At 35.3% G+C, this 18,385-nt stretch overlaps 1 protein-coding gene and 1 long non-coding RNA gene across 4 annotated transcripts; one reads left to right on the forward strand and one right to left on the reverse strand.

Moving 5' to 3' along the window:
- The first annotated feature begins 2,574 nt into the window (after nt 1-2,574).
- LOC104234215 (uncharacterized) lies at nt 2,575-3,603 on the forward strand. Its single transcript, XR_011400884.1, has 2 exons — nt 2,575-2,734; nt 2,843-3,603. It is a non-coding gene; the product is annotated as an uncharacterized lncRNA (long non-coding RNA).
- Nucleotides 3,604-7,754: 4,151 nt separating this feature from the next.
- On the reverse strand, nt 7,755-18,159 carry LOC104234216 (uncharacterized). Of its 3 annotated transcripts, none has more exons than XR_712910.2 (3): nt 18,035-18,159; nt 14,283-16,290; nt 7,755-8,024 (listed from the first exon to the last, which is right to left on the reverse strand). XR_712910.2 is itself a non-coding variant. In XM_009787747.2 (2 exons), exon 2 carries the CDS (start codon nt 16,288-16,290, stop codon nt 14,380-14,382), a length of 1,911 nt encoding a protein of 636 aa, XP_009786049.1. In that variant the 5' UTR covers nt 18,035-18,159; the 3' UTR covers nt 14,224-14,379. The 3 variants fall into 3 exon arrangements, 1 of the variants encoding a protein (XP_009786049.1); XR_712911.2 differs by lacking the exon at nt 7,755-8,024 and adding an exon at nt 13,210-13,560; XM_009787747.2 differs by lacking the exon at nt 7,755-8,024 and having other exon boundaries at nt 14,224-16,290.
- Nucleotides 18,160-18,385: the final 226 nt, after the last annotated feature.

Raw genomic sequence — 18,385 nt, forward strand, 5'->3', positions numbered from 1 at the left:
TTATTGCACAATTGATCTCCCAACCTCCACTAGCCTTTAATACAAACGACGCAATCCCTATTTATTAATAAAACTCCAGAAAAAACTGATATGAAATTATGAGGACATCTATGAGGTGAGGAATTAGAAACAGAAATGGATTAAAAACCGACTTGATGATATATATCATCAATTAAATTTTGATAAATGACTTTAACATAAGGTGATAAGTTTTTTTTAAAAAATTAGGTGGAAAAAACTTAATGCATTTGTCACGACCATTAATTTCCTTTAGAATCTTGAGCTTCTGAATATTAGTCATACTTGACTATATGCATGAATGACACAATCAATATGTACAGACACCTCCTCTCTCTCTCCCTCTCTCTCTCTAGTTTCTTTAAGTAAAAGGAAATCTCGCAAGGAAAATGACAAGAAAAGATTAGAGAAAAAAAATAAGAAGACTATGAAGTTGGTGGTAGTATTGGGGTGGAATGGAAAATACTTATATGTACCTAGTGTTTAAATCCAAACCGTTAATTTAATGCAATAGTTAAATATTAAAATGAAACTACATCTCACTTAGGGTGTGTTCGGTACGAAGGAAAACATGTTTTTCAATTTTCTCATGTTTGATTGGCTTAAATATTTTGCAAAATATTTTCCAAAACTCTTTTTCAACCTTTCTCACTCTATTCCCCATCCTCACCAACCCACCCCCACCTAACCCACCACACCCATACCCCACCCCAACCCTCGTCCCTATCCCCACCCTAAATAAAAATATTATTAATAGTACTTTCTTTTCATGCTATAGATAGATTTTTTTTTCATTTCAACAAATGAGTATTTTCTTTTTATGATATAAAAAATACTTTTTTATTTTAACAAAAAAAGTATTTTTTTTCATTTCAACAAAAAAGAGTATTTTCTTTTCATGATGTAGAAAAAGTATTTTTTTTTCATTTCAATAAAAAGAGTATTTTCTTTTCATGATGTAGAAAATGTATTTTATTTTATTTTAATAAAATGATTACTTTATTTTCATATTGTAGAAAGAGCACTTTCTTTTTCAACCAAAAAAGAGTATTTTCTTTATAGTTATGGAGTATTGTGTGAATTTTAGAAGAATAATTAAATTGTTAAAGAAAATTGAGTCCCGAAAACATTGGGTATTTGGGGAGGGGGAGGGGGGCAACGAAACATGGGAACTTGGGGAAAGGAGGTGAGGAGATTAGCATAAAAAAATATTTTCTAATCAAACACTAGAAAATATTTTTCGCAAAAAGTTTTCCACTCACCAACCAAACAAGGAAAAATAAGTGATAAAACTACTCATTTTCCATGAAAACATTTTCTAAGAAAATATTTTCCATGAAAAATATTTTCCTTCATACCAAACACACCCTTAACTATTATTAATTAACAAAATTTATTTACATTACAGATATACTACATTAATGACTTAATGTAAATATCGGATCCGAGTAATATTATTTTTGGGAGGAGGAATGTAGGGAAGGGGCCATTTCTTCTTGATTTTTCCCTAAAATTGACAGCTTATTGTTACGTATTAATCAAATATGGAACTCAAACATTACGAGTTCAACAAATATATTAAGCTGCAATAAATAGTATTCAAAAATTGAAAGATAAGTTGGGCCGATATTTTAATGGTAAATAATGCTAATAAGTCACAATAACTTTTGCGGCGAAACAAAAAATTATTTTCATAAAAAAATTTCATGGATTTAAAACCTTTATAACATGCCCCGTTTTTCAGATCTCATTTTTTTTTTCTGAAATTCATGAGAATATTTTCGTTGTTTCTCTCTTTTTGTAGCAAATAGTTGCTAAATGGTGTGGTATTACTTGTAAAGTGTATATACATTGACATAACTAAAAATACCAACAAAAAAAAAAAGAGATGTAGCCTTTCCCATGTCGAAAACACGGTATTAATTTCTTAGTCCTTGTTCAAAAAGAGTGGCGTGAAATGCTCTCATTCCTTTTATTAACTATACAAAGCCCATCATACGTAACTCAAGAATTTATTATGGATAGCTATTGAAATTAATAAGGATGTGGTTGGATTTGTTAGAAAATTTAGTTTGGGCTTTAAAGGCTACGATGGCTTTTTCTTAGGCCGTTTTCTTATGTTTGTACTTATACATAATATATGTATGTATGTATACGTATAATGTATGTATAGGTTTATCACACACAAACACACAGTAGTAATGGCTACATACACCCTTCATTCACACACCGACTCTCTTAAGCAATGAATGAAAGACCTCTTCCAACCTCTTTTTCTTTTTCCCTGCACTGCATGCACTAATTAGTTGTAATTGCAATATTTACTCCAATTTTCCTTTTTCTGCATACCTTCTTGGGATTTTTCCAACCATTAATACATTTTCTGCCTCTCTATTTACAACTACTACTATTGTACTGTTCCTCCTTCAATTCAATTAAATTCCTATTTATTAACTCTCTCTCTTCCACCACCACCCCCCCCCTCCCCCCCCCCTTCAACTTCACTGTAATTTAATTAACCTTTAAAGCAATCCCATCTCTCCCCTCTATAGCTCCCTCTTATATAAAGACCAAGATAATCATCATCAACAACACAGTTTCTTCTTCTTCTTCTTCTTCAACTTTTTTTTCCCATCATCTTAGTTTTGCTGCTGCTGGCTCCACTCACACATCTTCTTTAAAACCACCCTCCATACAATTACAAGAATCTCTTAAGGTATAGCACTGCTACTACAAAATCTTGTCAAAAATGATCACAAAAAAGAAAAATATTAATCATATGTTCATTTTCTCATGCTAAATTCTCTTTGTTATTTGATTTCAGGATTCAAATAACAAGCAAGACCATGAGCAGGAAGAATGGAAATGGTCCAAAACTTGACTTGAAGTTGAATTTATCTCCACCAAGGCAGCAGCAGCAGTACATTAACCAACATCCAATAAGGCTGGAGTCACCAAACAGGTCATTGACAGCATCACCAACATCTCCACCAAGCTCATGTGTGTCTTCGGACGATTCGTCGGGCGGTCAACGCTACGCCAACAGCCCAGAAACAGCAACATCTATGGTTCTTGTGGGCTGTCCAAGGTGCCTTATGTATGTCATGCTAGCTGAAGCTGATCCAAGATGCCCCAAATGCAAAAGCACTTGTTTGCTTGATGTTATCTATGAGACCAACACTACTACTACTACTACTAGGAGAAAGCTCACTTAAAATTTAATTACTACTCCCTAGGTTTCAAGAATCCCATCAACAACAAAAAAAAAACACATCCCCTATTCCCCTGTTATTTTAGCTTCTATAAATAGCACTACTTGAGCTCCATTTTTGACTGGAAAATTTAGCCATGATGAAAGGTAGAAATGGGAATTTGGAGCTTAAATAGTGCTTTTCTTTGGTTCTTGCGTTAATTTTCAAACAATTTGAAGGTTTCGGTTATGTTTGTTATTACTCCCTTTTTATAGTGCTAGTTGTGGGGTTAGTCGGTTTCAGGTTTGTTCCATCTTTTGCAGAAGACTGTAAATGGCCCAACTAAAAGTGCCCACATTTTCTTAAGGGAAACAAAAAGGAAATATTTGGTAAATTTTTCCATTTATTTTCAATGCCTTTCTACCCATCTTACTGTAGAAACATAGCATGACGCATTAGCAATGTCAGTTAATCTTAGTCAATTTTTTGCTAGCTGCTCTTTGGCAAAACAGAGTATAGCAGCTATGCAAAAGAGCATTCTTGATTAACTTCTATTGTCCAAAATAAAATCTTGAACTACCATTGAATCTTTGATTAAAGTCCGAAGACACTAATTTTGCAACAATTAAAAGAAAAATTAATAACGATAGTGATCAGCACTAAGCTCGGACAGCTCGGACTCTTACTTTATTGGAGTATATAATTATCGAAAAGACAGTACACGATGAAATTGAGAGCTCAAATCTTGACCATGATCAGAGATTCAAGTAACCTTAAGTGACACTAGCAATGGTGTAGTAACATGATGTATATTAAGGGGCCGTTTAGTAGAGTCTATATAAGAACAGTACTGAATAGAGTGTATTAGTAATGTTAGCACTAGTATTAGTTATATTGGAATTATTTCTTATTGACCATTTTATTCGGTGTATTAAAAGTTTTGAAAGGGCCGTTCTATCTTTATACATGCTTATTCATGTATTAAAAACTATGATATTGCTAATGTGACCGTTTGCTATAATAAGTATAATATAAATATTAGTTATACATAAATTGAAAAACATTATCAAACAAAGAATTAATAATATCAAAGCTAACACATCCTACCAAACGATCCCTAAGAGGATTTATTAAAGGATTGATGGTAATCTGGAAGTAGTTCCATGTCAATATTATTATAAATCCAAATAATCAATGTGATGACACTATACGATGTACATGCATGTGCTGTTTTAATTAGGTCCAAGAAAAAGGGTAATTCTGGTAATTGGACAATAAGAGGGAAGGGGGATACTATATTTCATATTTGATTGAGAGAAGTGAGAACAATTAAAATCAAATAAATGCAAACAGTAATTGAGACGGTTGAGAATAATGAAGCCATTACGTCATATGATAAATACAAAATTAAATGTTTGTGTTCATCATCTACTACCATCTTCAATTAAACCTTCTTTTTTATTTTTTATTATTGTTATAATATATATATATATATATATATATATATATATATATATATATATGCTTTTTCGTTTTTCCTTTTTGGTTTCTTTTTTAACTGTTTTCTCACTAAATGACCTATTTAATTGACTTTCTCAATTTGGGCATCTCTCTTTCCTATATATGCTTTTTCGTTTTTCCTTTTTGGTTTCTTTTTTAACTGTTTTCTCACTAAATGACCTATTTAATTGACTTTCTCAATTTGGGCATCTCTCTTTCCTTGCATGTTCCCTTATTCAATTCTGTTTTAACTCTCTTCGCCTTTTTCCCACCCCTTCTTTAACTCATACACATGCAAAGCCCCGTTTCCCTTCCCTAAGATATCAGTCCTTCTTGCAATAATTAATTTTATTTCAGATATGTCACGTACGGGATAATTTGAACTACAAGATCAAATCATATTATATCGTTTATTTATACTGTAAAGTCAATTTTCGACAGAATGAAATAATTTTGAAATCTTAATTTCAATTGCTCCCACCTCCACAAAATCTTTATTTCACTGGGTTTTACAGGACAAGCGTCACTCGAATGTCACTTCTTTATAGGATCTCACCCTATTTTATTCTTCTATTGAATAGACTGAATGGCACTACAAAATACACATCTCAAATTGGTTGCGGGGAATTATTGTACTTTTTTAGTTTTTTAATATTAAAATTTTTTTAGTAACCATTGATAAACCAAAAGCTACAAATTTTGAGCAGTTAAGTACCCCACAACTCCGAATCTCTCTTCCAAAAGTAAAAACAAAAATAGACTGGCATGAAAAGTAAAAGTTTCAGAAAATGTCTCAAATCAAGGCCAAAAGGCATCACATTGACATATCTACATCTCAATTTGAGATAAAATAAGATAATTTACGAGCACGGAGAAAAATACCGATTATCGCACATAATAGTGTGGTCTAGTGATGAATGACGTGGGATAACCCATGGAAGATTAAGGTTAAAATCACCCGACAAAAAAAATCTATCTATGCCTTAATGGCATAGATATTCGATAATTAGTGGAATAATCAAAGTACGCGCAACTTAGACATCATTGTCCTAAAGAAATGCACCTGATAAGTATAAGCAACTTGATATGTATGACTATTGAATGCAAAATAATATATACTATGTGCATAAGAGTGTTGACAGAAAGAAGGAATTGGGCCCTCATGTTTAAAAAGGGGGGAAATGCTATTGCATGTTGAAGAAATAAACTGAACCTACAACTCCAAAAGATAGATTTAGACGTGGCCATGGGGGTTCCAACATGAGAAGATGAGAGTTTAAAATTTTAGGTTAGGCCGGTCTTAAGATAATTGAAAAGACATTATTAATCAAAGTCATCCGATGGAAACCTAGTAAAAAGCATATGCTTCATCTGCTTCTTATTACTTTAGTACAATTTCAGACAGTACTAAACATTGAGAAAAATATGGTACATTAGTGCATCTATTTTTAATGAAACGAGTCTTGAAAGCCAGCGGCACATAACTCAAAACTCGATAGATAATTATCTAATCCTTTTATTCTTCTCCACTTAAATATCAAGCTTTTGTCGTTGAAACGGTGAGGTTAGTCTAATGCATACACCTGACCACGTGTGTGCTATTACCACTAGACCAAAACCCATGGAGGCACTAGAGCATCTTCAGAACATCTCTTTTGTCTTGCCAGATAAAAGTGTTGCACTATGTGCTTAAACTATTTTAATTTACTCGGAATTGGCTACATCAATATTTCCATTTTCAACTAGTCAAACCTCCTAAAAAGATGTTGGCAAGTTTAGAAGATAAACCACGAAAACAGCAAATTGAAAGAGCAAAGGCGACATCAGAGTAGAAAGAATTAATTTGACCTCAAAATATAGCCAAAACTACAACCACTCCATCCTCTCACCATCACTTTTAATTGAACAAAAACAAAGCCAGAGCTGGTGTCAGTTGCACCATCAATAATATGACGCATAGCATTTAGCTAGTCAATAAGAAAACAAAACCTAAACATAATTTTAGAAGGCAAATTTCATGCCTATAACTAAGGATACAGTTGAGAACATATACTTGCAGCGACATCATGAATGCAGGCATACCATACCCCAATTTAGAACCAAACAAAGTGCATTAATACTGTCAACAATGAATATTGGGAAGCATGAACTTAGAATGATGCAGTACTTTAAACAGAAAACACCAACATGGCAGGCAATGACACTCTGCAATCAGTTCATCTACTTTTCAATCTGCCTCTACAATAGATAAATAAAGAAAATAGAAATTGCAAATTTCAGCAAGTTGTTGACTTGTTCGCACAAGCAAGCTTGTGACCGTGAGCTGGTAGTAGTGAACAACGTACAACAAGCAACTGTATGCATAAGTATATCAATTAATAGAAAAACTAAATATGCAACGACGTAAGGTACAAGGTTCCCATAAATTGAAAAACAGGTGATCTCATCATCGTTGGCACTCAACAGTCTTATTCCGAACATCCCCACCAGTTTTTTATGATAGAGTTAACCACCTTGTTTTATTCCAAAAGGACATCTTGCTGTATCTGATAAAAAGGGGTTTGCTCTTAAAAGTAGCTAAGCTAGGTTAAAAACAACATACACTGTATCCTGGCCAACAGGGATTGCAGCTTAGGAATACACTAACCTATTTTGAGTCAAAGAAACAGCCTCAGACATTCCACCTTAGCATACTATACTTTTCAATGGATACTATGTCAATTCTACCAACGGATGCAACACTATATCAAGCTAAAATTCTTTGTGCTTTCCTTTTAGTCATAAATATGATTTCAACAAGATTGACATATTGCTATCGCAAAGCAAGTGAGCAACTAGTATATTTCTTTTATAAGTTGCCACACATCGACCAATTCACCAAGTACCTATTGCCTCCTACCAACACAGCTACATGTACTACATAACAAAGAAACTAGCATTTATACCAACTCCAACGGTCTTATATTTCCAAATTCTTGTTACTCCTAATTCTTAATTATCTCAGCCACAACTAAAGAACTTCAGTAGTCCCCAAGATGTTAATAACAAGTTTAATTCCAGGTTATGGTCATTTAGCATTTTGCCACACTTATCCAACATAAACCAATAAACTGATTTTTCTTTTCTTGGAGGACATTTTAACTGACTATGGTATAGGAAGTAGAGCACGCAGAGCCCAGAAAGTAACTAGATAAATCTTACAGGCAAGTCTCTCAAGTTTTATTCTTCCAATTCAAAGCGGTTGGTAACTTTGGTTGCAAGAATATACCATTCTCATTTGAACGCAATACTTCCAATTACCAGTGATTTGTTTATCTGCAAAATTATGGCAAATGCATGACTTTATACCTCTCATTATCTCATTGTGAGTCTGAGATACTCGCATACAAACCAGTATATTGCAACCAAACAAATTTAAGTCTGAAGTCACTGAGAAGTGAGAACTTCTCCAAAAATTTCAAAAGATTCCACAAGACAGGAACAAAAATGTCTTGAACACTGTTCTAGCAGTCTGTAGCAGTTTGGGATAGGTAGTGATTACATGAGCTAGATGAAGGTTGTTAAAGGCAAGAAGGGTAGAAACACCACAAACTATGTTGAAGTTTTAAGCTCAAAGCATAATTAAAGCGTAATTAAATTGTAATGAAGAAGGGCAAATGAATTTCTTGTACTAAAATCAAGAAGGGCAAATGACTGATGTTTCAGTTAATGTGACACACTTTCCTTTTTAGTTCGTTCCAAAAGAATGACACTTGCAAATTTGGAAGCAATTAACTTTACACTTCCCATTTTACCTATAATGAGAAGCTTTTATAACCACACAAATGTTATGGTATGTCTAAGGCCACAAGCTTCAAAAGTTCTATAACCATACAATTGCTATGACATATTTTAGACCATCAGTTTCAAAAGTATTCCTTTCTTCCTTAAATTTCGTGTCAATTCAATCTCTGTCACATAAATGGAACGGAGGGAATAATATATACGAAGAAAATAACATGTGACACAAATTTTTGCAATGACTAAGGGAAAAAACCGAACCAAAGCAACAAAACCGAAAGCACTGCTGAAAGATTAAATATTATAAAAGCGACTTAGCTGGTTTAGTTTCCTTTTAAGCAAAAATCGAGTCAAACCGATCCATGAACACCCCTAGAGACAATGATGAAACCAGGCAAGCAGGCTTCTACATAAACTAGAATAATTTTATTTATTTAATTATGTCTTTAACATCTCCCCCCCCCCCAATCGTGCCCAGGCCTAATTATAGGTCAAGCATGTAAAAAATCAACTTGATAATGGATGGTGATGCCATAGTGAGACTTAAACCCCAGACTTCTATTTGCTCTGATATCATGTTCAATTATGTGACTTTCAAATCTAAAAGCTAAAACTTTAAAAAAGACACTTTTATTTACTTAATTATGTTTCATATATTGCTCTGCAAGTATAAATTTAATTCTTTTCCATTGGCCAAACACGTGAAAATATTTTTTGACTAAGAATGGCTTCCAAACTTGAACACACTATTAGCATTTAAGCGACTTTACATCAATATGAAAGCAACCACATATCCTGACTCCCTTAACCTATTCTGACAGCTAAAATTGTAAATTTTGGCGTTGTAGATTTGTAAACGAGGAGTTTAACATTTCAAGCTTTCCTTGTAGTTTGAAATCGACGGAGGCCAGAGACTCCAACCAAGGTGTTCTTTGATTTACCCAGCAAAATTCCACTGGTTTTTCGGCAACTCAATACCTTTGGTCGATTATCTTGACTTTTCCACAATTCCACCCACACTACATTGGTATTCCAGCATACTAAAGATATTCTATCTTGTAACCATCTCCGGTGATTGTGCTTTTTTTATTAAAAAAAATTAGGAACCTTCTTTTTCCAGCAAACAAATTTTTTGAGGAATTTCTTCCCATAAACAAAAATCGTATGATCTTCTCAGCGTGCTCAATTTCACCTTAGGTAACTATCTCATATTTTGTGGCCATTTCGGTTGTGCCAAATATATCTCAGAATCTTGGTCAAAGAAAAAACGGGACTTAGAGATTGAGGGAATGCATGTTCTTTTATCTCATTATCTTAAGTTCCTAAATAAGGTACTTGAGAAGTCAACTTCATAAGTAGTTTCTGCAATTCAAGCAAATAATTTTATTACCTATGAATCTAGATACTTTATTTTAGACCATGTGTCATTGATAAATGAGCTTTAGATCATATTTTAATAATATGTTTCTCTTCTCCATTATTTCTTGTTTCTCAAACCTTCCTACTGCCACATAGGTAATGGATCCCAAACGCCTATTGGAATATGTCGAGTTACCTATATACCCTCTTTGAATTATATTCTTGGTTGTACTTTTAATTTCGTATTCATTAGTTTCTTACCTCAATGACTTAATTGCTCAATAACCTTTTTCAATACATGTGCTTGCATGAAGGACTACCCTTTTTAATACTTGTAATTTCATGAAGGACCACAATATGAGAAGGAGAATTCATATTGAACATGAGTTACATGAATTTTACTATATTAACTTTTCGAGACCACCCATAGCTTGTCATCTGACCAACTCATTTGATTACATCCCGTTTTATCTAAACTTCGAGAAAGTGGTATCCTGTTTGTCATTTTTTTGATGAGGTAACTAATTTCATTAAGAATTAGGGAAAATTCCATATACAATTCGTACATCCCAAAAAAAAAGAGCCTACACCAAAATATGATTCTCCACAAAAGAGGCCCAATCCTCTACACAAATAGGGGCCTTATGAGTACACCAAAAAGAAACTAGAAACAAACTACTTTGCAATTTTACAAAATCTTGTTCCACCCTTCAATTGCCCTCATATTTCTTTCTTTCCAAATAACCCACATGAGTGCTAAGGGGGCAACACACCAAGCCCTTGGACTTCTCTTCCCCCTGCAATGAGCCCAACTATGTAACGTTTCTTTCACTATGCCCGGCATCACCCATTGCACCCCAAACAAAGGACCACCTTTCATAAATGATTAGCCACTTTACAATGCAATAGGAGATAATTTACCTCTTCGCCCGAGCTTTAGCACATGAAACACCAATTGACGTAGGTGATCCTCCTCTTTCTCGGATTTCGCTGTCAAAATCACTCCCTCTGCTGCCAACAATGCCAATAAACATGCCTTTCTCGGTGCTCTAGAAATCCAAATAGACCATCAAGGGAAATATGTTCCTCTCACCTTAATAACCTCTTATAATAAGATTTAATAGTGAATAATCCATCTCTATTTTCTCGCCATTTTCATACGTCAATATAATGTTCAATGTATCCAACTTGTACAATACCTCAACAAAGTTGTGAAATTCTTACTCCCAATCATGTAGGTTCCCCATGAATCTCAATTATCAAAGAACAACCCCCTCGTGAGACCTTCAAATTTGTCGAATTGTCATCCTTCTTTGGCATAATACTTTGTATATGTTGGGGAAGGCTTCCCTCAACTCGTTCTCCCCGCACTATTTATGCGCCCAAAAACTAATCTTGCTTCCATCCCCAACCTTGAAAAACATGTCCACTAAAGTCTTCTCACTCCTTCATGATACTCCTCCATAAACCACATCCATACGGTACTATGATGTTTCTAGTCCTCCATCCCTCTTCCGTGATATCATTTTTTTTTGTTACCACCCCCCTCTAGATGCATTCTCCTACACCCCAAATTTTATATCCATTTCCCTAGTAATGTTTTGTTGAAGACCTTAAGATCTTTTACTCGAAGTCCTCCTCATTCCTTTGGAGAAGTCAAAACTCTCCAATTTACTAAATGATAATTTCTTGTTCCTCCCATTGTGTCCCATAAAAAGTTTCGTTGAAGTCTTTCCAACCTTTTATTTACTTTACCATGAGCCTGCAATAGTGACATAAAATATGTAGGTATGCTAGAAAGAGTGTTTTTAATCAATACTTCCTTCCCTCCTTTCGACAAATACCTCTTTCCCATCCAGCAAATCGCTTCTTACTCTCTATCACCGGATTTCACACTACAAGATCTTTGCTCAAAGCACCAAACGGTAGCCCCCAGGTAGGTAGTAGGTAAAGCACCCACCTTACAATTCAACACTTGCGCAATCTCTTCAATATTCTCCACTTCTCCAACCGATGTGATCTCACATTTTCTAAGATGATTAAGGCCTAACATAACCTAGAACCAGATAAGCATTTGTCTCAAGTGAGCTAGTTAGGACACCTCTGCATCACAAAAAAAATGGCATCGGCAAATAAGAGATATGTAATTGTCACATTACTATGCCTTCTAAACGAAGTATCACATCGTTCAATAGTCCTTTAATGACCAACATATCCATCATTTTGTTCAATGTTTCCATCACGAAAATGAATAACGTAGGGGATAATGAATCCACTGTCTCAAACCCCTCGAACTCCCGGAAAACCACATGGAATCCCATTCACCAAAATAGAGAATCTGGCAGTAGAAATACAAAACTTCATCCATCTCCTCCATTTGTCCCCAAAGCCCATTTTCAACATAATGAAATCCATAAAATCGCAATTCACATAATCATAAGTTTTCTCAAGGTCCAGCTTACATAAAGTTCCCAACTTACATAGCCTCTGAAACTCGGGAATAATGAGCCTATCTCTCAGCTCTTCTCCACTTAAATACCAAGCTTAGTTTGCACGACCCAGGGCTCGAACCTGTGACAAGTCACGAGTCCCTAAACTTTTGCCACTTGAAGTAAGCCCTAAGGGCTTAAATGAATATAATAATTTGAGAAATTTATTTATCTAATAAAAGGTCATAGAAGAGAATCAAAGTTTGTACCAAGAAGCTGAAACCTAGAACCAGGCACAAGAAGTTGAAGGACATCTCATCAAAATTGGAGTTTTGAAGACTTATTTCCTATCTACTTAGGTCAAAAGAGCACTATTGACTACCTAATTTCAAGCATAAGAGAACTTATCATTGAACCACTTCAAGACTCACAAATTCTAATTCCTTGAACATTTCTCAATTGGTGTGTCACCATTACGCAGAGGCCATAAACTTTTATGTAATTCCTTAAACATATAAATGTTAGTTCTGAGATTTCTCTGAGAAATATAAAATCAAGGAAAGAGTTCTAGGATTGAGACAAATAAAGCAGGTAACTGAATATTGAGTAAAGAGAAAACATTAAAGTTGTCGTCAACTTATTTGTCTCTATTCCAGATAACTCATGGCCAGCATTTTTCAAGCCAGAAAGCTTTAAGAAGCGCTCCAAGTCTATTGGGGCTTTGAACGCAAAGCGTAGTTAAAGTGTGAGCTTTAGTTAAAAAAGACATAATGAAGAAACAAAATAAAAATATATCTATAATGCAAGATAAAAGTGACAAATTCATTGATAATGTTTTTATTTAATAATTAAAATATCTCTTTGTTGATTATATTTATTATTTAGTACCGTTCGACTCAAGATAGCATGCATGGGCAATAAGGTGCATGCTTTAGTTCCTTGCCTACACTGAAGCAGCTTAAGTGAGGCAAAGCGCACTCCCTGAGCTTTTTTGGGCTTCGGGGCTTAAGCACATCTTAAATGATCCTTTGACAACATTGTTCATGGCTACATATTCTTGAGAGAAGGGTTATTAGCCGAAGGGTGTGGTCTAGTGGTCAATGAAGTGGAGAAGAACTATGAGGTCTTAGGTTCAAATCTCAGCGGAGGCAAAAGCACACTAAGTGATTTCTTCCCATCTGCCTAAGCATTGGTGGGTAGAGTTACCTGATACTTGTATTGTTGGAAGGTAGTAGGTATCCGATAGAATAGTGGAGGTGCGCGCAAGCAGGGCTGAACACCATCTTCATTCAAAGAAAAAAACAAAGTTTAGTGCCTGGAAATACTAATCTCACTTTATTTGGACTCATGTTGAAAGGCCAGTATTTGTCTGATGCCAAAGCTCTCTCTTTCTCATTTGTCCTTTTTCCTCATCCTCATCTTTGGTCCTTGCAACTCAGATCTAATATAAGTGCTCTACTATTGTCCTAAAAGCCCATGCTTGCTTTGCATTTCAAATAGGGGAATTACTTGCTTATGATTGTGTTCTTTACAGAACCTATTTTCTTGATTCAAATGCAGGAAATTTGAGTTATACAGTAATCTATAACAATCTATTACTCCATTGGAAACAAAAAATCCATAACAAAAGTTATCATTAATACAAAAGAAGCATTATTATAAGTTATGCAATTGGGTGCGACAGGTCTGCTTGAAAAAAGAATCAGAATATGGTACAATAAGTTTCCCGGGAAAAAGAAAACAACAATCCCTAATAGTTCCAGCTCTAAGTTTTGCTTTCAAAAGCCACGAAAGAAAGGGTGTCAGAGCTAACTTTGTCACCTTTTGGAACAACACACTATTACTTCAGAAACTAGCAATTGTCCTCAGGCTTATCAGAAAAAATAAACACCAGTTCTCATGCCTTCTCTATCAGAGTTAGATGCAGAGAAGGAGGGACAAAAACAGACCAAATTTCTACTATATTATATTAGGTTAAAACAATTATAACAGTAATAACAGGTACCTGCTGAAGGGTCAGTAAAAGCTTTCTAACCAATTTCTGCATAGCATCACAAGGAAAAGACATGAACTATGATGCATCGATCGGTCAAAGGAAACGATTAACTATTTTCTTTTCTCAATTCTGCCCAACCACTACTGCTTCTTACAAATTTGTCCACTATACCAAACTCTTTATTCTGCGCCAACCTCCTAGAATAGTTCTCAGTTGAAATGAGGCCCTTCTTAAGTCTCCTATAGTAAATGATTTCCCAAGGCCACAAGCGAGAACAACCAAAATAAGTTTCCACAGGTAACTCATTTTCTCTCTTCTCTTGGTTCTCTAGCCCATAGTGTTTGAGAACCCGGTATACTTCCTCTGAGGATAGACTTGTCAAAGTAGCGGAATGAAGCCTCTCAGCAACTGGTGAACCAGAATTTGGATTTTGTGCCAATGTCTGCTCTTCCACCACATCATTATTTTGAAGCTCCCTTGTCTCTGCCAAACTCTTTGGAGATGCACTCCATGTTGTAAGATCACACGTGTCAGATCCTGTGGTATTTGAATTTTTCCATTGACAAGAATCTTTGCCTATATCTATTGCATCCCTCCTCTGACAACAATCATGCTCAACATCCTCTTCCAGTTCACAAACTGCAGCGTCACCTTGATTTTCCACTTGAACAATGATGTTTTCAAGCTTAGAATCATCCATTCTAGCAGCACTATTTTCTAGTGGCTCCCCTTCAAATAAAACTCCATTAGACTGAGGGTCACCAGCATCCACGAAAGTGGCCTTCTGATCTTTCTGCACCTTTTCCGGAGACGAAGATGATGTAGGAGAGCTTGACCTCGACTTCATATTAGACTTGTAACTTTTACCTCTAGTATGAAGGGTTGATGAACCAGACTGTGAACTGGAAAATGGAGAATCTTTAATGGAGGATACTAATTTTGACCTAGATGGTGAGGGAGACTGAGACAAAGACCTCATTGACCTAGAAGAGGACCGTGACTGAGATGAAGTATGATTCGAATGATTTGAAGGTGATATTGACACCCTGGCTTTCTTTGGAAGAAACTTCTCAATACTCCCCTGTTCCTTCCAACATCGCTTGTTTTCTCTGTGGTTGTTTCTTCCACCTCTATGAGTCGTCCTTGCTGAAGGAGAAGGTTCACTCCTCAATCTATGGCCATTTCTGGAATCAATAGCCTCCCTGATACCTTTGGTCATCCTCAATGATATTGTGTCACGACCAGCTCGAAGTCTTCTTGAAGTCCTGGATTCAAGCCTCTTGATCCCCTGGGGACACTTCTGCATTTTGTGACCTGCTTCACCACAGTTGTAGCAAGCATTTTGAGTCTTCGGATCAATTTGCTCCACTCCTGCTTTCTCTTCAGGCTTCCTCAAAGAGAGTGAACCATCCCCGTGTGTCAAAACATTTTGCTCCGTCCGCTCATCAGCCTCATTAGGTTCATATCTATCAAACTCCAATCTATCCTCAAGGACATTTTGATTCATTTGGTTATCATTTTTTGAGAGGTTTCCCTCAACACCTCCACCTTGATCCGGAAAATCACCCACAAAGGGATGATGTTCCTTGTAATCTTTTTTATTCTCATGACATGCCTCATCCGTAATTTCAGCAGGAAGCCTTTCGCCACCATTCCCTTGCCTAAAACTTTCTTTATAACCTTGTTCCCCATTTGAACCAACCCCACGATTAACATGGTCAACATAATCTTCCCTAGCAGAGTGCGTCCTTCCTACTGCTTCAAAAGATTTAACATCTCGTGTATATTTCTGCAAGAACCGAGGCTGCTTATTAGACCATGAAAGACTTATTGGCTCTCCACATATGAACTTTCCTCGAAGTGTTTTTAGAGCTTTCTCAGCATTTCTAGGATAGTCATAAACTACAAATCCAAATTTGTCTTTCACGCGAACATTACACCGCCCGAATCTCCGGAAAACACGCTCAAGTTCATCTCTACGAATGCGAGATGATAGGTTACCAAGGTGCAGAGACATCTGTAGCATAAGACATAATGTTACTAAACATTTAACCAGAGCTCATCTGTTCATACAAATAGATATTGCACATGTCATTCATAACTTTTTCTCTTGGATAGTAAGCAGCCAAAAAACATTGTCAAAATATTGACTCATGAACTGCCATGTGAACTACATAGCAAAAAGTAAATTGAAGAATATGCAAATTTTCCCAAACATATTGGAGTTTGTATTCTAGATCCTCGACAACTTACATCCAGATCCCAGTACTCAAGAAGTAGACTATATCTTAATAAAGCATCAAATTTAAATAAATAAAAAAACTGCAAATACATCTTTGTTTTGTCTCATTTCTTCTTTCTAATAGAAATTAAATGGCACAGCCAATAAATACACACACATATATATATGTACGTGTATATATACTTGATGAGTTAATTGAACACCACATCTATTGTAATGCGCACATTGAGCTATCATTGAGCTACTAATGTAATCCTATTTCTTCCTTGACACCAGATAGCCAAAGACCATATCAAATCAAGTAAATACTTCGAATATTTCCATTTCTGTCGGTAAACTCTTTTCCCTGTACCCAACTAGCAAAAAACGGCTATCCACCATTTTCACTATAGTATTAACTTGGAATAGTGTTTTAAGACAAAATTTTATGGATTACCACCAACAATAAAAAATAAAAAAATAAAAAAAAGAATAACACAAAACAAAAGATAAAATAAACAAAATTGGAAAAAGCACAACAATGTTTTCAATCTCAAAGTAACCAAGTTACAAAAGCTAAGCATTTACTGACTTACGAGCACAGAAGAACCCCAAAGACAATCACAATGACAATTAAGCATTCATTTCTCTCACAAAACAAGGAACATGTGTACATGTACATATATGCTGACAGAGCCATCATTTCTCTCGCATAACAACGAAGACATATATACAAATATGTTATACATCAATACCACGCTAGTTGGAGTTGGCTATAAAGGGCAGCCCGGTGCACTAAGCTCCCGCTATGCGCGGGGTCCGGGGAAGGGCTGGATCATAAGAGTTTATTGTACACAACCTTACCCTGCATTTTTGCATGAGGCTGTTTCCACGGCTTGAACCCGTGATCTCCTGGTCACATGACAGCAACTTTACCAATTACGCCAGAGCTCCCCTTCAAACTTTACCAGTTGGAGTTGGCTATATGAATCCTAAATACCACTCCACTTGGACCCGTGTCATTCGAGTACTAAACGATTTGTGTTTTAAGAGAAACTATTTTTCTATACACTCTATACAACTACTACTACTAAACCTCAATCCCAGTTTGTTTCGTTCTGATACTCAACAATTTGTCTTTGAAAATAAATTAGGGTTTATCTGGCACGGCTGTTTTCTACCTTTTCTTTTTCTACTGATATATTCAAACACATGCACATGTATAAAATAGTAGAGTTAGTGTAAACAGTATCATTAAGATTCATAATAGGCCTAACCTTCTCCTATTAAAAACACAATGTTCATGCTATAAAATCATTTTCTTCGTAAATTCTAAGAATAATGATCATGAATACTGCCCAAATGGGTACCTTTCTTTTCCATAATGTCAATAACACGCTAAAAGAAACTATTATGGCTGCAAAAGAGGGAAGAGAGGGGCAATGGAAAGCTCTAGCAAATTCAAGAACCGTATTATGAAAGAGAGCATATATACACTCCTAAGCAAGCAAAGAAAACGGATTTCTATATATGGGATTACCTTGAAATGGCCTCCTCTGCGATTGGGCACTTTTGCCTCTGTTTGGTTTTGGATCTTTTGATTTGGGAAGAAAGAAGAAAGGGGCAAACTATTATGGATCTTTAAACTATATCACTTAGATTTGACGTACTCCAGCTTAAACCTCAAAATGAGGACATGGTACGCTAAAGTTGGAAAATTATATTCATAAATTGGAATATTATGTTCGAAAATTTTAAATTAGTTGTTGAGAAATTTAGGATACTTAATACTGAATTTTAAATTAGCAGTTCAAAAATTCTGGACACTAAGTCCTAAATTTGATACTTGTACTAAAGTTTGGGTGAACTTATTTTAAATATATTGTAAATT

The sequence above is a fragment of the Nicotiana sylvestris genome, chromosome 7 (assembly GCF_000393655.2).
Source record: "Nicotiana sylvestris chromosome 7, ASM39365v2, whole genome shotgun sequence".
NCBI classification, from domain to species: domain Eukaryota; kingdom Viridiplantae; phylum Streptophyta; class Magnoliopsida; order Solanales; family Solanaceae; genus Nicotiana; species Nicotiana sylvestris.